This window comes from Phymastichus coffea, unplaced genomic scaffold (assembly GCF_024137745.1).
Source record: "Phymastichus coffea isolate CEN01 unplaced genomic scaffold, Cenicafe_Pcof_1.1 PCOF00059, whole genome shotgun sequence".
Taxonomy (NCBI): Eukaryota; Metazoa; Arthropoda; class Insecta; order Hymenoptera; family Eulophidae; genus Phymastichus; species Phymastichus coffea.
The window spans coordinates 122,501-146,994 of record NW_026706870.1 but is presented as its reverse complement, the minus strand read 5'-3'; the positions used below and the strand labels follow the sequence as shown (position 1 = coordinate 146,994).

At 37.2% G+C, this 24,494-nt stretch overlaps 7 protein-coding genes across 8 annotated transcripts in view; 3 read left to right on the top strand and 4 right to left on the bottom strand.

Annotated features, from left to right (window-relative positions):
• Positions 1-546: 546 nt before the first annotated feature.
• On the bottom strand, positions 547-3,076 carry LOC131666622 (low-density lipoprotein receptor-related protein 1B-like). Its single transcript, XM_058939458.1, has 5 exons — positions 3,031-3,076; positions 2,800-2,973; positions 2,439-2,735; positions 2,141-2,340; positions 547-2,049 (listed from the first exon to the last, which is right to left on the bottom strand). Exons 1-5 carry the CDS (start codon positions 3,074-3,076, stop codon positions 547-549), a joined length of 2,220 nt encoding a protein of 739 aa, XP_058795441.1.
• A 10,193-nt stretch (positions 3,077-13,269) lies between these two features.
• On the top strand, positions 13,270-15,707 carry LOC131666609 (probable ATP-dependent RNA helicase DDX56). Its single transcript, XM_058939440.1, has 6 exons — positions 13,270-13,497; positions 13,612-14,055; positions 14,134-14,393; positions 14,461-14,653; positions 14,720-15,024; positions 15,344-15,707. The coding sequence occupies exons 1-6, from the start codon at positions 13,405-13,407 to the stop codon at positions 15,705-15,707; spliced, it is 1,659 nt and encodes a 552-aa protein (XP_058795423.1). The 5' UTR covers positions 13,270-13,404.
• Positions 15,708-15,748: 41 nt separating this feature from the next.
• On the bottom strand, positions 15,749-16,965 carry LOC131666614 (protein PBDC1). The gene is made up of 4 exons (XM_058939447.1): positions 16,803-16,965; positions 16,600-16,665; positions 16,473-16,532; positions 15,749-16,410 (listed from the first exon to the last, which is right to left on the bottom strand). Exons 1-4 carry the CDS (start codon positions 16,821-16,823, stop codon positions 16,048-16,050), a joined length of 510 nt encoding a protein of 169 aa, XP_058795430.1. The 5' UTR covers positions 16,824-16,965; the 3' UTR covers positions 15,749-16,047.
• A 150-nt stretch (positions 16,966-17,115) lies between these two features.
• Positions 17,116-18,728, top strand: LOC131666611 (translation initiation factor eIF-2B subunit beta). Its single transcript, XM_058939443.1, has 6 exons — positions 17,116-17,316; positions 17,413-17,499; positions 17,561-17,842; positions 17,910-18,066; positions 18,132-18,526; positions 18,589-18,728. The coding sequence occupies exons 1-6, from the start codon at positions 17,255-17,257 to the stop codon at positions 18,659-18,661; spliced, it is 1,056 nt and encodes a 351-aa protein (XP_058795426.1). The 5' UTR covers positions 17,116-17,254; the 3' UTR covers positions 18,662-18,728.
• Positions 18,729-18,905: 177 nt separating this feature from the next.
• Positions 18,906-20,015, bottom strand: LOC131666613 (TM2 domain-containing protein CG11103). The gene is made up of 4 exons (XM_058939446.1): positions 19,947-20,015; positions 19,479-19,863; positions 19,308-19,395; positions 18,906-19,242 (listed from the first exon to the last, which is right to left on the bottom strand). The coding sequence occupies exons 2-4, from the start codon at positions 19,625-19,627 to the stop codon at positions 18,913-18,915; spliced, it is 567 nt and encodes a 188-aa protein (XP_058795429.1). The 5' UTR covers positions 19,628-19,863; positions 19,947-20,015; the 3' UTR covers positions 18,906-18,912.
• Positions 19,438-22,932, top strand: LOC131666610 (suppressor of fused homolog). Of its 2 annotated transcripts, none has more exons than XM_058939442.1 (7): positions 19,438-19,456; positions 20,745-20,993; positions 21,054-21,146; positions 21,206-21,527; positions 21,586-22,046; positions 22,116-22,323; positions 22,385-22,932. In XM_058939442.1, the coding sequence occupies exons 2-7, from the start codon at positions 20,806-20,808 to the stop codon at positions 22,448-22,450; spliced, it is 1,338 nt and encodes a 445-aa protein (XP_058795425.1). In that variant the 5' UTR covers positions 19,438-19,456; positions 20,745-20,805; the 3' UTR covers positions 22,451-22,932. The 2 variants fall into 2 exon arrangements, with proteins under 2 accessions (XP_058795425.1, XP_058795424.1); XM_058939441.1 differs by lacking the exon at positions 19,438-19,456 and adding an exon at positions 20,620-20,686.
• A 157-nt stretch (positions 22,933-23,089) lies between these two features.
• Positions 23,090-24,494, bottom strand: part of LOC131666612 (uncharacterized) — a 2,227-nt gene continuing 822 nt past the window's right edge. Inside the window, exons 3-4 of the mRNA XM_058939444.1 lie at positions 24,445-24,494; positions 23,090-24,380 (exon numbers count right to left, since the gene is read on the bottom strand). The exon at positions 24,445-24,494 is cut by the window's right edge and continues 65 nt beyond it. Coding sequence (XP_058795427.1) covers positions 24,224-24,380; positions 24,445-24,494 — 207 coding nt within the window. The 3' untranslated portion in view covers positions 23,090-24,223. The remainder of the gene's footprint in view (positions 24,381-24,444) is intronic.

Below are 24,494 nucleotides of genomic sequence, written 5' to 3'. Positions count from 1 at the left end.
ATATTCAGAGAAAATAATACATTTTTTACACATAAGTTTTCCGAATTAATTGAATAACTGAGCCGTGTAGTTTGAAAATGGCCTAAACTTTCAATATCTCGATTTGAAGATGAATGGAGTTAGGCCACTTTCAAAATAAGCGGCTCATATATATATATATAGATGAAAGAATAACGTTTGGTTATTTTTACATGTCGTCTATTCGCAAGCCAACAACGTTACAAAATGTTTTTTTATTAAACATCTATATTGTCTACAAAGAAATACACTTTCAAAGAACACATATTAATAAAGCTTACAAAGTCCTTTGGTAAATAAGTTATGAATGTCGCATGAAACTATGTAATTGCGATTTTATTAGTCAAGTTATCCGAAGTGGATTAACTCTTCTCTTACGACAAAATATATCCCATTAAAGTCCGATTACTGCAAGTGACAAAATTTTCAATATTAAACGCAATGTTAAATCGCAACTCACATTTAGAAAGGATGTTTAACTGATTGTTTTTCATCAGCGTGTTGCAATGAAAATTATTCTGAAAAATCTCACGAGCATTGAAATCCATGAGCTTTTAAGTTATCCTGACAGTCGCAGTAAACCCTATTAGCAGTAGTTAGACAAAACTGCGCGCAGCCTCCATTATCCTTAGCACAAGCATTCTCTTTGTCTCTAAACTGAACGCTCTCACTGATGACTCTGACGCCAGCGATTCGCTTTTTATCATCATCGATTTGTGGTGCGATTCTTTTGACATCGCCTTCCCTTTCTTTGTGAACTCGCCAGATACTCGTCAAATTACTGACGTACAGCCATTGCTGATGAACATAAATCGTTTTAGCATCATTGATACCATCGAAACTGATGACTTTTATATCGGTGCCATCAAATTTGGCATGTTTAATAACTGTAGCCCAATCGCCTTTCCAAATCCAATAAACTCTATCTGTGATATAATCAATAGCGATAATATGATACCTCACCCCGTAGTATGGGAAATTTTCGAAAATTTCATGCACTCTGGTACCGGCCATATCGACATGACGAATAAAGCGTTTTTTGTTATGTACACTCGCGAAGAACATGGAATGTTTAGCTGGATGAAGAACTATAGCGGAGACGAAGGCGTTATGGTTGTGATAGCTATCAGGTTGATAAGTCAACAACGTTTTCTGATGATTCTCACCCAAATTCACATTGAATATCATCAATGACCGAAAGCTCGACGTGTCGCGCGACAAGGTTTTGCTACGTTGAACAAAGTACATGTTACCAGTATACCAGTCATAAGCAATGTTTTGTAATAGTATTTCAGAAGTGTTGACGGTCAGAATCGTCGCTTGGCCACGGTAAGCCTTCAATTTCATCTTGTAGATGCCATAATCATCGCTCCAATAGAAATGGTCGTTCATTAAATCGTAATCGAAGTCTATCTCACCTTTTTCCGTGATCGTAACGTTCTTATAAGGTGTCGGCCAAATCAGATCCTTTGTAGATCCATCAATGGAATTGACTCTGACGAAACCGTCTTGTGTATACAACACAAAATCGTGTAGTTCACGGCAACTTCTCTTATCGGGATTGATCTGCCATCCCATCTGACAAGCGCAATTTCTCTTGTTTCTCGAGTTCAGAAGACACAAGTGTTGACAACCTCCGTTGTCAATTTCGCATGGGTTCTTGGCAGACATCCCCTGATTGAATAAATGCCCTTTCATGTACATCGGATCACCGAGAATCGTCATTGAATAGATCGTGCATTCTTCACACGAATCATTCGAGCCTATTTTGCACGATAGTAGATTCGCTGGATGATTATAACCAGGCCAGAACCAATACAATTTACCGTCGAGAATTGCAAGATCGGTAATAGTAACGACGTCGCTGAAGAATGATTGTCGATTTCTTCCTTCGTAGTCCGAGGACTCGATTTTCACATAGTCATTGATCCAATACAATCGTTTACGTTTTGGATCCAGTGTCAAAGATGTGGCCTGAATGTTGCTGACAAGTGTACTCACTTCCGTACCATCCATTCTTGCTCGAAGAATCTGCAGATTCGAAAATTTTACGTGGTTTAAACATGAAAGAATATCGTATATCGCTTATTAAAATAAATTAGTATCTAAAATTTCCACGCACTTGAACTACTTTGTGTCGAGTGTCAAACGACTGCGTCATAAAAAATGATTCGGCAAAAGCAGAATTACTCACCGAACTTGACGATTGTAGTATGAACATGTAAGCATCCTCTGAATCTATTACAATTTCATGAGGTCTATTTAACTCTGACATCAACAAAGTGTAATTTCCAGTACGAATATTAACTACGACGAGATTTCCTGCTATTTCATCGAAATTGACAAAATTGACAAATTGTACGCAATGTGATCCGCAGCTATAGCTCTTGGATTAAATCTCTCATCGTCGATCAAATTACTGAAAGTATTGTTGATCAGAGTCTTCAGTTGCGCTGATGTATTGTCGATCATTTCTATCCAGTAGAGTCGCTGATCGGCAAACATATCGAAGGAAACTACTGGCTTGACTGACTCGTAGATCAAAGACGAGTTTTTTGTTTTTGGATCGAACTTCAAGATTTTCGTGTTATTTATGAGGAAAAATAGTTTGCTATGGATGTTAGTTAGAGTACCGTTGCTCCCTGTTTCATTGTCTAAACAAAATTCGTATACGATGAAGAGGACAATGGAAAGAACAACATAATCAAACAGAAAAGCTTAAAAAAAATGATGTAATTACTAAAATAATAAATAATGTTATATAAATACTTTAATACTTACTGTTACTATTCGAAAAAAGTACAACGATCAAAGCAGTTGAAACCATCACAACGGTAATGCCAACGGCGATAAAAATATATTTCTGGTAATATGGGTGAAATCTCTGCGGAATGTAATTCTTCATATGAAATTCATCCTGCTCCATTTCTTCCATTTTTGGCTCAGTATTAGCATCTTGAAAAAAACACTATTAGTGTCCGCGGCCAGAACAAAGAAAAACTTTGTACATACCATTGGCACCTAAAACGTTGACCAAAACGTTGTCCAAGTGGCTCATCTCGTTGCAGACAATGAATTATTAACAGCAGCATAAATAGCAGCAACTCTCCCGGAAGCCAAACTACTGATAAACAGCTTCCTAATTTGTAAAAGATAATATTTTTATCAACAATTATATTCATCTCTGTATTATATATATATATATTATTTATAACGAGAACGAATTATAACATTTGTTTTCTTCTTTTCGATTTAATAGACAATTTAATAGATGATTAAAACAGTTTAACTGTATAAAATTTTGAAATGCACCGTATAACTTGGCATATTCTTCTCATTGTTCTGATATACAGATTCGAAATTTTATTTTAGTTTACTTGCACTTGATTTCAATCAATACCGTTTATTTTTTATTGTTGTCTCTTTCGCATCTGACAATCAAATTCGTTCTTGTGAATTTCCAAAGAAAGGCGCTAATTTATCTGCGAATCAACTATATGGAGTAAATATAATCTGCATTTATACTTGAAAAATGCGAGTTACAATTTTTTTATACCTTACAAATATAAGAGCGTCTTATCAATTCGCTAAGAATTGACCAAGTCGTTGCGAAAGCTAGTTAAGCTCTAGTGTGAATACAGGTAACGACGAGAATATATGCTACTCTTGTGCTCTTCGCTAACGTGATAATTAACAAGATTGCGAATAATAGAATGTGATCTCATGTAGACTTCGATTTACTGTAGAAATGGTAAACGTTTGTCAACAAAGTTCCATGTCATATTGTTGTAAGAAAATATTGGCTAGTATTGTGTACGTGTCTGTTAAACTTGCAACTTTCTTTTTTATTTTCACATAATATTTATCCCTTTTACATAACTTGTTTCACGTTTGACACGTTTAGTGTCAGACACTCATTTGTCGCCATAAGATTGGCTATTCTCGCATCAAACATTACAATGAAATTTCTGTCTTGACCTTATTATAACAATTTTTCAATTCAATTGCGAACATTATATTTTACATTAAATAAAAACTTTCACTTAAATAGTTTTGATCGAAACCGCAGTATCATCTTACGCGTAATTATTTTTCGCAAAAAAACCCGAAGTAAAGTAATTAATTTATTATTAGCAACAGTATTCAAATAATAAAAATGGGAATTTACAAGATCTTCATTATGGACTAATATATAACTCAGTTTTGCTGTTAATAATAACATTCTATGTCTGCGTCATTTGGCACATACCATATGGCGACTCAATATTTTATATTTTGCTTTGTATATTTCAAAGCGAATGTTTCAACGTATACTGTAATTATTTTCAGGTGCAGACTCAACTTGAAGACCTATCTTTCGATATTCTAATTGAATCATCTACTGGGAATCTATTTTAGAATGGACTAAAAAATTTATAAAATCTCAATAAAAAAAAAAACTGTAACTTTTTTGTAATATTTTGTTATGTCAACATGGCTTATTCTAAAATACATATGATGAAAGATATGTTGACATTTTTATGACGATTCATATCTTTATATAGGTGATTCTTAGCGATTTCGTTGGGTCCAGAGACACCAGGTCATGGATTTTGTACAGATTTTGTACAATTGTATACATTTCCAATTTTTAAGATTTTTTCCCCAAACTTTCAACTCCAAATATCAATTATATCAAAAGTAATTGAATATTAAGGAAACATGATGAAAATTTCTCGAAAGGCTCTTACTAAAAAACTACTATAAATATCAAAGTTCAGCTTTTTTTGAAATACTTGTATTATCTTAGGCTTTATAATAATTATAACAAAAAATAGTAATTTGTTTTCAAAAGTTATCAACTTTCATTTCAAACAAATGCAAATTACGTAAAAATGATTTTTTTTATTCTTATGTCAATGGATTACTAAGAGTTTCTTCTACAGAAATCCGGCGTGAATATCAAGTATCCAACCATTTAAAAGGTGACACTTAAGTTCATGTATGGTTGCTACCCACAGTGGCGTATTTTGATCTTTTCTTAAAATCTTTACGAAAATCTTAGTTTGTAATCGATTTTGATATTTTTTAAAATTATTTAACAATAGAGATCTATATTTGACGTTGAAGCGCCTACGCAATGAATGTCGATCAAAGTATTGAATCTACTATTAATCAAAGACAATAAATCTATGATTGCATCAAATTAAAACTACAAAGAAAAAAATTCACTTTATTTTTTCACGTTAATGGTATTGACAAAAAAGTATTTTATATTTTTTAGATACAAGCAAATGTATTTATTATTTGTCTGCTTACGGATTACTTAATCTTAATTAATTTACTTGTTTTCACTTTTTGAAAACAAGTTTTTTTATTGATATACCTTATAGGCTACGTGCCAAGATGTCATTACCATAAGTAAAAACTAAGTTTCAAAAAAAATCATTAAATCATAGTTTTTTAAAAAGTCAATTAAAAATCGAGGTAAACCAAATTTATAAACAAAAGTTTTCAGATAAGGTTTTGAATGGCATAATAGCACTAACACAAAAGTATTAGTAAATAAGTAGTAGTAAATATTAAATATAGTAAGTCGTATTTTTTACCAACTTCATATTTGAGTAATATTATTTAATTTAATTGTTCAAAATTTTGACAAAGTACAATAAACACGACATTATATTCTTTTCCAAGGTTCTTCGACCTGTAGAATACGATTCCACTAATGTTTACTCGCTGCGATTACCTAAAAAATATATACTCACAATATGCACGTAAAAAATTCATTGTCAATAAATCAAAATTCGTATATTATAATCACATATAATGTAAATTAATTGGTAAAATACAGCTTACTTGTTTTTTCTCATCGTATTGTTATAATAATATTGTTATGTCTTATTCATATAATTGACATTTGTGTACTTATTTACTACATTACATACTTAGGCCAACACAGTATAGGTAAGTTCATAGTACGTGATAATTAGCAAACACGTGCTATGGGGACAAGTGCGTATTTGCGCGAAGCGAAATGTTATTCTCAGATACTCAGATGTTATTTGAATGTACCGACCATATTATAGCATAAAAACAGTGACGAGTACAATGCGTTTGTAAAGGTGTCAGGTAGTAACAAGTATGTAGTTAGTTGATCAACCAGCTGATGACGGTCGGTTTCGATTTCACTTCTTACGGCTTATTAATATTATTATTATTATTATTATTATTATTATTATTATTATTATTATTATTACTATCTAATCTTATTACCCATAATAGATCTCGGCTCCTTAATGAATTCGGGGAAAATTATGATCGACGGTGTCCTACAGGTCTCTGCACTCCTGCAACGATTTCTGCTATCCTGATCGCAAGAGTTATTCCTCGGCTTATTGTCGGAGAGAAGTTGCCATCGTAAATTATTCTCAAAAATTCTTTAATATTTTTAAAACATATCCGTATTTACATAATAAATATCAATTAGAAACTGGATAATAATGAATAATAATGAATAATAACTACATACATACATATATCTGTATGTATATATGTATACATATATACATATTTTTGAAAGAAGCAAAGTTCTGAAGGTCTAAGTATTTCCGTTTGATACAAGTGAATAAAAATCTAATTTGCTAACTTTGGCCCCACCAGCTGCATAAAAATTTAGTATTAAGATTATATTTAGATAAGTATAATCGTTAACATTGATATATTTATCAGGTGGATATAGATAAGTTTTAAGAACATTAAAAAATTGTTGAGAATAATTTACGATGGCAACTTCTCTCCGACAATAAGCGGAGGAATAACTCTTGCGATCAGGATAGCAGAAATCGTTGCAGGAGTGCAGAGGCCTGTAGGACACCGTCGGTCATAATATTCCCCGGAGTCATTAAGGAGCCGAGTTTTATTCGGAGTAATAATATTAGATGAGTCGTAACTGGTGAAATCGAAACCGACCCTCATCAGCCGGTTGATCAACTAACTACTTGTCCTTACTACCTGACACCCTTCCGAACGCATTATATTCCCCGCAGTTTGTAGGATATAATACGGCCGGTAAAACAGGTGGTAGATTTAGCGCATTACGCATGGCTTTAAGCAATGGTTGCTTCTATAATTGTTTAACCCAATTACGACGATAATCGTTAAAATTGATATATTTATAATGTTATAATTCGTTTTTGTTATAAATATATATATATATATATATATATATATATATATATATATATATATATATATATATATATATATATATATATATATAATATAGAGCTGAATATAATGGTTGATAAAAATATTATCTTTTACAAATTAGGAAGCTGTTTATCAGTAATTTGGCTTCCGGGAGAGTTGCTGCTATTTATACTGCAGTTAATCATCCATTGTCTGCAACGAGATGAGCCACTTGGACAACGTTTTGGTCAACGTTTTAGGTGCCAATGGTATGTACAAAGTATTTCTTTGTTCTGGTCGTGGACACTAATAGTGTTTTTTTTCAAGATGCTAATACTGAGCCAAAAGTGGAAGAAATGGAGCAGGATGAATTTAATATGAAGAATTACATTCCGCAGAGATTTCACCCATATTACCAGAAATATACTTTTATTGCCGTTGGCATTACCGTTGTGATGGTTTCAATTGCTTTGATCGTCGTACTTTTTTCGAATAGTAACAGTAAGTATTAAAGTATTTATATACCATTATTTATTATTTTAGTAATAACATCATTTTTTTAAGCTTTTCTGTTTGATTATATTGTTCTTTCCATTGTCCTCTTCATCGTATTCGAATTTCGTTTAGACAATGAAACAGGCAGCAACGGGACTCTAACTAACATCCATAGCAAACTATTTTTCCTCATAAATGACACGAAAATCTTGAAGTTCGATCCAAAAACTAAAAACTCGTCTTTGATCTACAAGTCAGTCAAGCCAGTAGTTTCCTTCGATGTGTTTGACGATCAGCGACTCTACTGGATAGAAATGATCGACGATACATCAGCGCGACTGAAGACTCTGATCAACAATAGTTTCAGTAATTTGATCGACGATGAGAGATTTAATCCAAGAGCTATAGCTGTAGATCACATTGCGTACAATTTGTACGTCATCGATGAAATAGCAGGAATTCTCGCCGTAGTTAATATTCGTACTGGAAATTACACTTTGTTGATGTCAGAGTTAAATAGACCTCATGAAATTGTAATAGATCCAGAGGATGCTTACATGTTCATATTACAATCGTCAAGTTCGGTGAGTAATTCTGCTTTTGCCGAATCATTCTTTATGACGCAATCGTTTGACACTCGACATAAAGTAGTTCAAGTGCTTGTAGATTTTAGATACTAATTAATTTTAATAAGCGATAACGATATTCTTTCATGTTTAAACCACGCAAAATTTTCGAATCTACAGATTCTTCGAGCAAGAATGGATGGTACGGAAGTGAGTACACTTGTCAGCAACATTCAGGCCACATCTTTGACGCTGGATCCAAAACGTAAACGATTATATTGGATCAATGACTATGTGAACATCGAGTCATCCGACTACGAAGAAAGAAATCGACAATCATTCTTCAGCGACGTCGTTATTATTAACGATCTTGCAATTCTTGATGATAAGTTGTATTGGTTCTGGCCTGATTATGGTCTTTCAGTGAATCTACTATCGTGCAAAATCAGCTCGAATGATACGTGTGAAGAATACATGATCTATACAATGGCGAATCTCGGTGTTCCGAAGTACATGAAAGGGCATTTATCTAATCAGGGGATGTCTACTAAGAACCCATGCGAAATTGACAACGGAGGTTGTCAACACTTGTGTCTTCTGAACTCGAGAAACAAGAGAAATTGCGCTTGTCAAATGGGATGGCAGATCAGTCTCGATAAGAGAAGTTGCTATGAATTAAGCGATTTTTTATTGTATCCACAAAATGGTTTCGTCAGAGTCAGACCCATTCATAGATCTACGAAGGATCTGATCTGGCCGACACCTTATAAGAACGTTACGATCACGGAAAAAGGCGAGATAGACTTCGATTACGATGTAATGAACGACCATTTCTATTGGAGCGATGATTATGGCATATACAAGATGAAATTGAAGGCTTACCATGGCCAAGCGACGATTCTGACCGTCGGTACTTCTGAAAAACTAATAGGTGACATTGCTTACGACTGGTATACTGGTAACATATACTTTGTTCAACGTGGCAAAGCCTGGTCGACAATGTGGAAGTATCGGTCATTGATGATATTCAATGTGAATTTGGGTGAGAATCATCTGAAAACGTTGTACTCTTATGAATATAACAGCACATACGACATTGACGTCTATCCCTACGCTATAGTTCTTCATCCAGCTAAAAATGCCATGTTCTTCGCGGGTGTAGATAACAGAGCACGCTTCATTCATCATGCCAATATGGACGGTACCAGCGTGCATAAAATTTTCGAAACTTTCCCATACTACGAGAAGAGGTATCATTTTATCGCTATTGATTATATCACAGATAGAGTTTATTGGATTGGGGAAAGAGATGGGGCTACAGTTATTAAACATGCCAAATTTGATGGCACCGATATAAAAGTCATCAGTATCGATGGTATCAAAGATGCTAAAACGATTTATGTTCATCAGCAATGGCTATACGTCAGTAATTTGACGAGTATCTGGCGAGTTCACAAAGAAAGGGGAGGCGATGCCAAGAGAACCCCAGCACAAATCGGTAATTATCAAAAGCGAATCGCTGGGATCAGAGTCATCAGTGAGAGCGTTCAGTTTAGAGACAAAGAGAATGCTTGTGCTAAGGATAATGGAGGCTGCGCGCAGTTTTGTCTAACTACTGCTAATAGGTTTTACTGCGACTGTCAGGATAACTTAAAAGCTCATGGATTTCAATGCTCGTGAGAAGGTCAGTTTTTCAAAATAATTTTCATTGCAACACGCTGATGAAAAACAATCAGTTAAACATCCTTTCTAAATGTGAGTTGCGATTTAAGATTGCGTTTAATATTGAAAATTTTGTCACTTGCAGTAATCGGACTTTAATGGGATATATTTTGTCGTAAGAGAAGAGTTAATCCACTTCGGATAACTTGACTAAAAAAATCGCAATTACATAGTTTCATGCGACGTTCATAACTCATTTACAAAAGGACTTTGTAAGCTTTATTAGTATGTGGTCTTTGAAAGTGTATTTCTTTGTAGACAATATAGAAGTTTGATAAAAAAACATTTTGTAACGTTGTTGGCTTGCGAATAAACGACATGTAAAAATAACCAAACATTGTTCTTTCATCTATATATCACTGCGTTATTTACATGAACAATGCATCATTGATGTAAACAAGCTTATCATTCATCAATCATTCAATACTCTTGATAGTTAATATTAATTTGAGGAGTAATCATGAAAAAAAGAATCGTCATATTTAACGCAGAATAATTCAAACAGTAATTGTGTTAGTGTGTTTATTTTTAACAAGGCACTTGAGAATGAAAACATTGTTGACAATTATTTTATTTTTTTTTTTTATAAAATGATTTGAACAAACGAATAGAACAGAGTTATCCTCTCGGGTTGCTCACAATAAATATTGAGGAGTCCAATGCAATAGTCGGAACGAAACGTCTTAGGGAATTTAAAGGCGTGAATTCATTTCGTAAATATACGTTAATTACACGTGGCTAAAAATGTGTCAAACATTCACTTATAATTTGGCTTATAATCGGTAGTGAAAGATATTTTTCTCAATTAACTATCTCTTATTTAATTCAATTTGTTCGATCGTTTGCATCTAATTTTGTAAAAATGCCGAAAATGTATCAGCCAGCGCGATATGCTTATTTTAGTCAGAGAGAGTCACGTGTTCTAACGAACACCGCGGTGTTAATATTGTCTACCGGCATCAAATGAACGTACCATTGCACTTAATCTCTTAAAACTGCAGTTATTAAGAAAAATATATATTCCGTATTATGAATAATTGAGAAAATAATTTGATATTATTCAAGCGGTGTTGCGTTACGTAAGAAATATACTGATTAGCCAGAACAGACGACGTAGATCTCTTCTTTTAAAACGCAAAGCCCACAATTAAAAAATTTAAGAACTCATACTAGACTTAGATAGGTGAAATGAAGGCACTCAGGGGTTAATAAGAACTAAGCTTTATTAATTATACACTTTGAAATACACATAACGAGTGAGCAACTGCCTATTATAGCGTTCGATCATGGTAGCGAAGCTTGCGTTGGTGCTGCCGCTTAGTGTCGACATGGGTAACAATATGTGAACGAATTTTACTCTACTTACGTTATCAGAAAAAAAAATACTAAACAGTTCAACTTACTCTGCATAATTTCAAAGTAATCTAAAACATATTTATAAATAAAATTGCGACGTAACAAGCTATGAATGCTCCGTCCGGCATTTTATTATCTGAGATGCAAAGTTTTATCAATCCCTCCGCCTGATATATTTAAAAAACAATTAGAAGCTACAGTATAGCTTCAGTCTACTCAGTAGTTGTGACTTATTCGAAATGCAGATTTATTTCAATATGTGAAAATACACCCTGTTCGTACTGCTATCAATTACTGAAGTATTGTCCAGCAATCATTTTTCAATCGCACCCGACAAATCCACTGACGATACCTTCGCAGTAATACTGGACAGCGAAATCACGCACCAAGAACCGCGCAAACTATCCATTAGATTGCGTATCTATAATCAATGGACGGACGACTATAAGGAATGTTCGTTCATTTTGACAGCCAGATGGGATGCAATGAAGACAGGTGTCAGTACGGTGAAAAGATTAGCTGACGACAGAAAAATTTTCGCTTGGTACGACGAAATGAAACATGGTTCGGATCGTCGAACGCGAATCGTGACGATGAACGATAATTATCATCGTATAAATCCTATAATCGATAATTTGCCAGATATTCCGATAATTCTACCATCGGCTGCCAACCAATTCGATATTGTCGTAAACGATGAGGTTGCATGTTGAGCTGCTGGAAAACGCTGTAGAATCTGTTATAACTTGGGTTATCGTAACGTAGACCGTGTATGGCCATTGGATGTTAATCTTGACTGGTCGACTATTAGAGTGGAACGGCTTTATGCTGGTGATTTGCTCGTTCGCGGTTACGATGGTACGACTTACAGACTATTACGTGTGAATCGTTTAACGGGTGCCAAAAAAATCTAGATCATGCAGTTCGAAGCTAATCCAGAGCCGTAATTTGTCACGTTCGATCTTTCTATTTGTGGAATTATTTACCCGAATTGTGACAAAATCGTTCAGTGCGTGCAGTACGGTGAGGATAACGAAGTTACTTTTCAAAAACGTGCGACGTTCGACGCGTTTATGACATTGATTGACGTACGGAGTTTGGGTAAAGGGCGAATGTTTCTTCTCGTTGGAAATGTTCAATGTAGCGATGAATTTGACTATTGGAAATTCTTCGGTATCGATATCCGCGATGGTGCTAATTATTTTATACCGGATTTTTCACATTTTCTCTGCACTGGCGATAGAAAAGCTCTTCGGATTTTCGATATCACGCTTACGTTGAGCAATAGAATTGCTGTAAAATAAGCGTGCAAGAATGGCGATGAATTCAATTTTAATATCAATTATTTCAATATGGATGCATTATGACTAAAATTATCGTAGGGAGCTTAAATTAAATAAATGCATTGATGAAATTTATGTTTTAATTACTTTTGGATTGTTATCCTCCCTGAAAATTAAGGAACGAATTTCATACATAATTCATATGTATACCTGTAAAAAGTTTTAATGCAAAGCTGTACCTTATTTATGCATAATATGTACATATTATGTACATATTTATTTAGAAATGTACGTAAGCAAGATCTATGTACATATATCGTGTGTTTTGTGTATAAAATACGCACATATTTTGTAAGTTTTGTGTACAAAATAGTTGCATATTGCATAAGTACGATAAGTATTATTTACGAAATTTGTACATAATTATCATTCAAAATTGAAATTGAATTCCATCGTAAAAGTAAAAATAAATACATTTTTAATTAATATCATGGTATAATGGAAATTAATCAATCATTATTTATTCATACTACATTCTATTTAATTTTTTTTTCATAATAAGCGCCACAATCGGCGCACAAGTATAGCGTATTTAAAGGACCTCCATTCGGATCACACACTATGTATAGCTGCGCAGTGACACTGGCACTAGTCGCTTATCCGTGCTGCTGATCGTGTCAGGTCAGAATACTCGGAATTTGATGTCATTTCTAGAATGTCTGAATCCTTCTTCGAATAGTCAACACGTGTTTAATAGTTTATAAATTGATTGATATTCGTATATTTTTGATAATATGGATAGCGCCGTAACAGAAGATGTACCAGATGAACAGGATGAAAAAATTAAACAATTCCATGAACTGGGATTAGACGATAGAATATTAAAGGTTAAGTTTATATAAACGATTTTTAATAATATTATAAATTATATATGATATGGTATACGGTGTATATTAATTGTAATACACAGTATCTGAAAACCTGTTATGACTTTATTTTAGGCTTTAGCAAAATTAGGTTGGCCTGAGCCAACATTGATCCAGGAAAAAACAATACCTTTAATATTGGATGGAAAAGATGTTTTAGTACGTGCACGAACTGGCTCTGGGAAAACTGGAGCCTTTGCAATTCCTCTAATTCAAAAAATTCTTTCAAATAAACAAACACAACAGTATCAACAAACTACAAGTTTAATTTTAACCCCAAGTAAAGAGCTATGTAAGCAAATATATAACGTCTTTCTAAGCCTTACAATAAAATGCAGTAGAGAAGTGAAATATTTGGATATTAGTCCTCAAGTTGACTTACTTGCTCAGAAATCACTTTTAGCTGAGAATCCCGATATTGTAATTGCTACTCCTAGCAGAGCACTTCAGCACTTGAAAGCTAAAAATTTAAATGTCAAAAAGACCTTAGAAACATTAATCATCGATGAAGCAGATTTAGTAAGTTATATATTAAAATTAGAAAATTATATGTGAAAGCTAGGAAAATTTGATCAATCATCTATTTTGAAATTACAGATTTTTTCATTTGGTTATGAAGAAGAAGTCAAAACTTTATTAACCTATCTTCCAACAATTTATCAAGCTATATTAGCTTCTGCAACCTTATCAGAAGATGTATTATCTCTAAAAAAATTGGTCCTACACAATCCAGCTATATTGAAGCTTGAAGAGCCATCGCTTGCTCCCCCAACACAACTGTCTCATTATACATTAGCAGCTGAAGAAAATGACAAAGCTGCTATTTTGTATGCACTGTTTAAATTACATCTGATTAGGTATGAGTATTTTTATATTTTATTTACTCAAATTTTTTTATTTATTTAATAATTGTCTTTCTTTTAGGGGGAAATGTATAATTTTTGTAAATACTGTAGATCGATGTTATAAACTTAAATTATTTCTTGAACAGTTTGGTATTCCAACTTGTGTTTTGAATTCTGAATTACCTGCAAGTTCGAGATGTAGAGCTGTTTCACAATTCAATACTGGCACATACGATATAATCATTGCTTCAGATGAAAAAGCCTTAGAAGAAGTAAGTTTGATTTTCCTTTATTCAAAATGTATAACTTGACTAATATTGTTGAATAATCTTTTATAGCCTCATGTTATCAAACATAAAAAAGGAAAACGAAGAAAGGATAAGGAATCTGGTGTAGCTCGAGGAATAGATTTTCAGTTTGTTTCTAATGTGATCAATTTTGATTTTCCTCTCGACATTAATGCTTACATCCACAGAGCTGGACGCACTGCAAGGGGTAAAAACCAAGGGACAGTTTTAAGTTTTGTAGCAATCAGAGAGAGATTCTTGTTACAAGATGTTGAAGAAAGTTTGAAGAAGGAATATGCACAAGAAAATTTATTCAAAACTTACCAATTTAAATTAAATGAAGTTGAAGGCTTTAGGTATATTTGAATTATGAGTGGGTGTAAGGGCGAGCACCTTGTACGCGAAATTCACCTCTTATGTGAAATCCTTTTTGGCTTGCTAAGTTAGAGAAATAACCCTGATTGATCGTTAATCTTAATAGATAGTCCACGCTGCGACTGGAAAAATGCTCAGACTGACTTAAATATCTAAGTATTCGTACGCAAAAGAGGATTTTGCACGCAAATTATTCATCCCCCAGACTGACTCTTTTTAATTATTTATTGAATAACTATAAATATATGAAAATAATATGAATAATCCTAATAAAACATCGTTTTCATCTTCTTTTTACAGGTATAGAGCTCGAGATGCATGGAAAGCTGTAACAAGAATTGCTGTTCGAGAAGCCAGACTCAAAGAAATTAAGCAACAAGTTCTAAACTGCGACAAGCTCAAAAGTTACTTTGAAGATAATCCACGCGATTTACAATCTCTTAGACAAGATAAAGCTCTCCATACTGTTAAGTTGCAACCTCATCTACAAGATGTACCAGAATATATTGTACCTGCTTCATTGAAAAGTTTAGCAGGGATTGGGCGTCGAAAGCGAAAATTTAACAGAGATGTAGCTTCTAGTTCTAGTGCAGCAAAATCGAAGTATCAAGCCCGAATTTCCAATCCATTGATTGCAATGTCTTTATCAAAAAAGAAAAAATAAAGTTATTTATAAGTATTTTTCAAATATATAAATAATAAATATTATGTTGTAAAAAGATAGATATTACATAAAGAATTATTCATATTTTTTATCTGATCAACTTGTTTTCTCATAATTTACATATTGCAGAAATGTCTTTTAACTCATAAGTAGATAATTAAGTTGTAAAAATTTCTTTGCTGCAATTCAAACTTATGAAGTGTAACTTCACACCAAAGTTAATAAAAATGACAAAGGTAAAAAGTAATTAAATCAAGAATTACTAAATGTGAAAATGTAATTGTCTTTTTAGTTTTTAAGAAAATTATCTTTAGATAGTAAAATATGTGCAGAATACATTTCAACAAGATATTTTCTGAATCTTTTTGGGTTTAAATTTCTGTCTTATTTGATCATTAAATCCTTCTCTATTACGAGCCAATTCAATTGCATAGAATTGTATCCTAGTTGTCAACATACTGTTTGATTCTGAATATTCATCAGTGCAATTGATTCGAATTAAAGTACCAAAACTATAATCTTCCACAAGATCTTTAAACTGCTCACAAAATGGTCTCCATTTGTTTTTACCTTCTTCTGACTTTAATTCATCTTCATTTATTACATCAATTTTGAAGTTTGGAAAAATTTCTCTAAAAGTCTTATAAATAGTATTATCATGGGGAGTTAGTCTTAAAATTTTTGGATCGACTGAACATAAAATCTGAAAAAAAAAATACTTTTCATTCTCTTGACTAATTAGAGCAGCTTGTAACAATAACTTACATTGAAATATATTTCAGCATGCTCCATTGCTTTCATTGCCCACAAGGCTTCAATTGTTTGCTAGAATTTTATTTAGTATTTTAATATAATTGCCAAATTTTTATTTGACAAGTTTGAAATTACTTACATCATTTTCAAATTCTTCTGCTGGTCTAGATAAAACACTTGAGCCAGCAATGAGTTGATCAGCTGACTTTTAAATAAGAACAAAATCAAAATTTAACGAATAAAAACATTATTTAAATTATTGACTTATGAAGCTCAACAAAAAAAGACTACGTTTTCTACAACTACTCTGTAAATAAATAACAGTAATATATTAACTCTTACAATATTTCCAATCTGTGCCATATTTTGGTTAATAACTAATTGATCACTTTAGATAATCTGTCAATTTTGGTAGAGAAGTACTTATCATGAATCAGTATACTTCTATAGAGCACGTGTTCGACGTACTTACGTACTACATCCTGTACGAATAGTTAACCGAATGTGTGTGAATGTGTGTGTGTATGTAAGGGGGTAAACAGCGCTATAGTCTATATTAAGTATATATAGTTTTCACGAATATAAGACTATACGCTTATGTATAGTTTTGCATATATATAATGTATGAATTAATGTGTTGACAATTTGTCAATTTCGCAAATCTAACCTAACCTGAGCTTAATAACATATATACACGTACAGTGGTGTACACATACTACGTGTTGTTTGGTATTGTTTGTGTTTCCCATATTGATAGAAAAAACATTTTAAAAAATTTATTAAGTTTATTAAAAATGGCGTCAAATGACAGAATTCATGAAAAAGTTTCTGATTTAGCAAGACGGATAACTTATGGGTAAACTTGAATATTACATTTTAATACCTTATAAAAAATCATCTGTATTGAATAATAAATAATATCAATTTTGAAAAACTTTCTACAAATTTTCAGAGACATCAAAGGTACTTACGAAATAGTGGTAGCCACTATTTCAGTTTTAAAGGAAGTCATAATAAACTCAGAGTGGAATACAGCAAAGTAAGTTTACTTTTGGAGCTTATTCACAAATAATTTTTCAATAAAAATATTATTTTTACAGAGTTTTAATGGAAACTATTGTCTTAAATGGAAAACACATTATGGAGGCTGTTCCTTTTGAATCTTCCATTGGTCACATGGTTCGAAGAATACTACAAATTATCAGAGAAGAATATTATTCAGAATTAAAAAGTGAATCAGAGGAAACAGATATACAAGAATCTCTGCATAAAATCTTGACTTCTGAAACTGACAAAAACATTGATTTCAATCAAGTAGTGCCTGCTCTTAAGTCAGCTTTGATAGAACATATCAATGAATTTGAAACAGAACTGGAAACATGGTTAGTCAATTGAATTTAGTTTGAATGGTTACTTTTATATTACTAACTATAAATGATATTACAATAGTGCAGAAAATATAACACAGCAAGCTTCAGAACATATTCACTCGAATGAGATTGTGATGACAATTGGCAAATCTAGATCAGTTGAGAAATTTTTCAAAAAAGCTGCTGAAACTAGAGCTTTTGAAGTTATTGTTGTTGAAGGTGCTCCATTCTTAGATGTATGTAATACATAACTTACAAAGAATTATACATTTCAGCTATAATACATATTTGTAATTTTTAGGGTCATGAAATGGCTGTAAATTTAGCCAAAGCTCAGATCAAAACTACACTAATATCAGATGCAGCAATTTTTGCCATGATGTCGCGTGTGAATAAAGTTATAATTGGAACACATACTGTTATGGCTAATGGAGGTCTTAGAGCAATAACTGGTTCACATACCGTGGCTCAAGCTGCAAAGCACTATTCTGTGCCAGTAATGGTTCTCTTACCTTTGTACAAATTGTCTCCACTATACCTGTGTTCTTATGAACAACATGCCTTCAATAAACATGTTTCACCTTTGCAAGGTGTAATTAGTGGTAATAATATTGCATTGATGGAAAAAAGTCAGTTTTTCAATCCAGTTTTCGACTATGTACCTCCAGAATTGGTCACATTGTTCATATCAAATACGTAAGTCCCACCAACTAACAAATTTTTACTTATTTACTAATTTAATTTTTTTTCATTTTCAGTGGAGGAAATGCACCATCGTATATTTATAGATTGATAAGTGAGCACTATCACCCAGATGACTACGAATTATGAATAATTAAAAATAATCGGTTTAAAAAAAATTTATATTATATAATTTTAATAAAACTCTTAAACGTTGTTTATTTAAAGTTTGTATGACTGACAACCTGTTATTCAAACTTTGTTTATTCAAATGGCTATTAAACTCTATTATGTACAAAAATATAACAATATTTGTGTATAATACAAAAATTCGAAACTTATCAACATGATACTTTTCTTCAGTTTAATTTTTTCTCCAGTCACTTCACTAATTGTCATTTTTAAACATAAGGATTCCAATTGCTGCCATCTTCTGGCTGCAGTGAGTTTGTAACTAGTAATATAACGTCTACTACCCACCAAACTCCAATGCCACCAAGTGTCAATAGTTTGCCAACTGCTGTGCCAGTTTGTCCTAAGCAAAAGCGATCCATGCCTAAGAATCCTAGTAAAATGCTGTAGAGTAGAGTAGTAGTAAAGTAGTGTCCAGCATACTTAATGCATGGCACACCACCTCTGAGAAATGTTCTGTAACCATGACACTCAATTTCTGGTAGTACTGTGCAGAAGACTTTGGCTTTTTCAACTTCCTCGTACCTCGATCCCCCAAACTGTACAAATACGTTAAATGTTAGAATAGAACAGAAAAATAAACTTACTAAGCATAGAAACATACTTTGACACAACCCATGCCCACGTCGTCTTTGGCAGTTTTGTTTCCTTTGTGATCAATAGGCTCATCACAGTCTACAAATTCTCTGGGCCTGCAACAAGTTGCCGATACTAGCAGGATTATCATAAAAGAATTATACGCGAAATAAATAGGTAAGACGTCGACAAGACTTACAAAAATTTACAGAGAACAAGAGGTCCCTCTGGTCTATACTCTGGTTGGGGATCAACGCTTTTGTTGACAGCCGTCAGAATGAGGCAATGCCTCTGTTCTGGGAGCAACAGAAACAATAAGACCGCAATTCCGAGACTGAATGATCCCATCCTTTCAAGGCTAACTACACTTCATTGTTTTTTAATACTGATCGGATTGTTAATTTGTCGCAGACTTAAATGACATAGTTGCGGTTGCGCGATTTGTCGCTGTACAATGTGCACATACACACGTATACGTGTGTTGACAATTTCCTAACCTAAGCTTAAAGGTTTCTGTACTTGCAGAATCTTCATAAGTTATAACATGTTAGTAGATTTAGATTTACGATATTTTTATAAAGCTGCTAGAAATGTGAAAGATATGGACAAAATGTAAAATTATAATAAATGTAAACAAAAATATGTTGGTTTTCGCAATAGTACTTACAATATTATTTAGTCATAAAAATCATTTCGTAACTAAAACAAAGTAAACGGCCGGAGCACATTAGGTCACAAATCTGCGACGTGTAGTTGATTCGCATGGGAATAGTGGGATATTTAGTAACATTGCACCTCTATTTACATACACTTAAGTTTCGCATTTTGAAATTCGCGCCTATATGAGAGCACGTATGCATATATATATATATATATATATATATATATATATATATATATATATATATAGCAATCGCGACGTTGCTATATATATGTGTACCAACTAATTATAATTGCTCCTGTTATTTAATTCACTGTTGAAGTTAAAGCCGATATAAATTTACGTTATTCATGTAAGCTCTTCATTATTTTTAGGGAGTCAAGATTGGTTTTCACATATAACAGAATTCATTCGGAATTTTCTAATTTTTTTATAACGTCTAAACTATACAGAACGTGCTTTTGATCACAAAATCATGCTATTTCCAAACATAAATTTCTCGAGTTTAAAGCTTTGAAGCACATCCTATCTAAATGACCAGCAAATCTTATTTTTAGCTGTGTTAATCACCGCAACCATACCCTCTTTAGTGTATGCGCGCGAGTGAGTATGCAGCTATATATAGTGTGCCTAAAGTTATATGGACTGTCTAGTCTACTATAGTCAGTACTCAGCAGCATTGAGCACAGAGCAGCACTCAGTAGTGTGAGCAGCGGGCAGTACCGCAGGAGCGCTGAGGCCGCTGTGTGCGTGCGTGAGCGTTAGTCGCGGCACAAGTGTATCTTATATCGCTGTTCGGTGTAGGTTATGTCCTCGGGCTGGAACAACAGCGAGATCAGTGGTCCTTGAGCTGGACGGCGACGAGATGAACGGCCACGGCGAGCAACGCGAAACCGGCCGAGCGTCGAGCGTCGCCACGAGGATGCCCCAGCAGCAGCAGCAGCCGCCTCGGCTCCAAGTGGCCCCGGGCCTCGAGGCCATACACAACGCCTGCAAGGAGCTATATCCCGACCAGAGCAACCCGCTCACTGTCACGGCCATCGTGAAGTATTGGTAAGTGATCGCCGGCGCTGGCTGCGATTTCATTTGACTGGCATCGCATTGGACGGGCAGGTTGGGCGGCCCGGACCCGCTGGACTATATCAGCATGTACGAGAACCCCGGCTGCCCGGAGCTCGGAGTGCCGTCGCACTGGCACTACGTCAGGTGAGCCCCGTTTTCCGCGCGACGCGCGCACGAAACTAAGGCGGCTACTTCGCTTGCAGCCTGGGCCTGTCGGACCTGCACGGCGACGAGCGGCTGCACCCGTTCGGCGGCCCCGGCCAGCCCTCGGGCTTCGGCTTTGAGCTGACCTTCCGGCTGGTGCGCGGCGCCGGGGAGAGCAGCCCACCCACCTGGCCGGCCCACCTCATGCAGCAGCTGGCCAAGTACGTGTTCAGCTCGGGTAACCTGCTGGTGGCCGGCGACCACGTGTCCTGGCACGCGCCCCTCGACGGCGGCGCCGCCGGCGGACCGGGCCGCCTCACGCAGATCCTCGTGAGCAGCGACGCCCAGCTGCCCAGTAGCCTGCTCACGCCTCACGGAGACGTAAGCGCTCGCCGGCTCCGCCCGCGCCGCCCGCGGCTCACAGCCTTCTCGCCCGCAGGTGCAGTTCGTGCAGATCGTGGGCGTGACCTCGGACGAGCTGCGCGCGGCCCAACACTGGAACGGCCTGGGCCTCGTGGAGTTGCTGAAGCGCAGTCGCGCCTGCGGGCCCTGGCTGCTCACCGACATGCGCCGCTCGCGCTCCATCATGGACGAGGACCCCTCGGTGGCGCTCAGCGTGCAGGAGGGCATCGAGCGCGAGGGCTCCAACCTCAGCGGCGTGTCCGCCAAGTGCTGCTGGCTGCCGGCCGAGGCCGGGCCCGGGGGGCTCGGCACCGCGGGCGCCAGCTACCGTGAGAGTCGCGACGATTCGGACGAGGAGCCCGAGCCCGGCGTCAAGTCCGAGCGGCTATCGCCGTCCTGCGAGCGCGCCGCCGCCGATGAGGCCGACCTGAGGGTGCTGCGCGGCCTGCAGCTCACCTTCAACCTGGAGGCTGGCAGCCTGCTGCCCCTCGCCATCAAGTCGGTACTCGTCTGCTCGCCGCCCCCCCCCCCCCTTCTCCACTCACCCGCGGCTCTCTCTGCGCACAGGGGCAGAGTCATGCACGGCAGGCATTTCACCTTCAAGTCGGTGCTATCGCACGCGGCCATCACCTTCGTGGCGCCCACCGTGACCAACACCATCGTCACCAAGGACAGGCCCTACGTCGTGCAGGGCCCCTGGCTCCAGGCGCTCGTGCCCGACGAGCTGGCGGCGAAGATGGCCCCGGAATTGCAGGTTCTCGGCAGTCCCCAGCGGGTAAGTACGCGCTCGCCGCGCCTCCGCGCAAGTGCACTCACCGATCTCCTCTTCTTTCCAGCTTCAATTGCCAAAAACGTTCTCCTGGCCGGAGCACAACCTCACCATTACCATTGTCGACGATTAGTTCCATTTCAACCGAACGCGACGGATTTTCGTTTGCCAATCTACCAGCAATTGTGGTTCGAGTAGTGCCTTCTCTGCTATCTTACGCCGAATCGAATGGCTCATACTCGTTGGCGTACCGTCTGTTGCGGCAAAAGACTGCGTTTTCAAATGACATATTATTATTGACGTGTGAGTTTGTTTTATTTTTACTATGTTGTGCAACCAGTCGATGGATTTGCAGTACTCTCTTTCTCTCTTTCATTTCGCGAACGAGTCGAATAGTTTTATTAATACTCATCAATCAAAGTATTACCTATAGAGGCTTTAATAGACATTCAATTGGCCAGCCTGAAATGTATTATACATATTTAGAGTATACAATCGTACTAGATCAATTAACTTGAAAGACTTATTTATACAAAATAATATTTTATAGTACGAGTTTAGCCAACAAAAAGTGTGCATTTTCATAAAGTCTGTATTTTAATTTTGTACATAAGACAGTTTATTACGATGGATAAATGAAAAAATAAAATTTTGTACATAATCTATGAGCGAGGCCTAATGATTCTCACCTAATTTCAATTACAGGCAGCTGCAAGAGCTCGAGTAGCTTGAGCTGCAACTTTTTTAGTATACAAATTTAAGATCCGAACCGTGTACAAAGGGGGAAACGACTTGGAGAAATCAAACAGAGTGTAGAGCTTGAATAGGCGAACAATGAAAGAAGCTTTTAAAATTCGGTCTAAATACCTCAGTTGCTGCTCGAGAGCTCTAATCGACTGACCCAGAGAGGCTCGAAAGCTCGAGTTCGATTCAATGATATTCAAGAGACGAACGATTCACTCGCGAGCCGCGAACTAGCGGAGTCTGACAAGTTGGACGAGTTGTCGAACGACATTGGCGAGAATTCTAAGGGCCCCGATCCAAAGTAGTAGGAGCACGCACAGTGCCGCCACTGTCTCGATATCCTTAGCGTTCACTCTGGCGACAAGTCCGCAAAAGGTACCGAAGCCGCTTCTCAGACGCTCGTAGTAGCTGCCGATCGCCTGCGCGCCGATTGCCGTTGCTTAACTCAGCGGGTCGGGGGAGTAGCCACGACGGGGTCCCGAAATACTCACGCTGTCGAAGGCGTCGCCGTAAATCTTGACGAGCAGCAGGCCGAAAACAAAGGACACGAGGCTGGACCAGACTGTGTAGGGCTCGTGGGCTTTGTCGTCGGCGACGAGCATCCGGCCGAGTTGGGCGCTGAGCCAGCCCGACGCGCGGCCGCGCAGCCGAGCGAAGGCCGTCGAGGTCTGCGCGGTGCGTGCGGCATTAAATGTCGTTTATCGCGAACGGGGCGTAGAGCGGCGAACGGCAGCGCACCTCACGCCCGTCCGAGTCCTGCGGCTGACACTGTTGCTCGAATTCGTCGACGGCGACCAACTGCCGCAGGGAGAAGCGTCGGCGCGACATTTCAGCACGTGAATCGTACAACGGCGCACCGGAGACTCGGAAAAATTGCACCTACCGCGGTAGCGGGCGCTTCGTTGGTTAGGGGCGGGGGGCGCGATCGTCGTTTACTTTCCGTTCGGTCGAGCCCGCAACGGGACGTTACGTTCAGGTTTGAAGCGCGATCGATCGCCGGCGGTCGTTCGTCTGCGTCAATAATTCATCGCGGGAAAAGAGTGGTTGCATCAGTGCGGTGCGACTTTAGCAATGGCCTGTGTCGGCTCGTTACAAAGCTCATATCGTCGACGTGCCTATAATCGCTGGCCGTGCGCTCCGACTAGGATGTCCTAGTCCCGGATCAGGCGAGCCAAGTTGCAGTGGCGGCGGTGGTGGCGGCGGTGGTGGCGGCGGCGGCGGCGGCGACAACCAGTAGGCGGTGCGAGCGGCCGAGCTGGCGCTCGGAGCGATTGCAGGCGTCGGCGTCGCTGCACGACTGCACGCATCCCTTCAGGTACCTGCGGGGGGTCAGAGGAATGAGCGAGCGAGCTCGTGCGAGGTGCTCGCGAGCGGCCAACCGACCGGTTCTCGTAGTAGAATCCCCCGCAGTGAGACATGCGTATGAGCTCGGA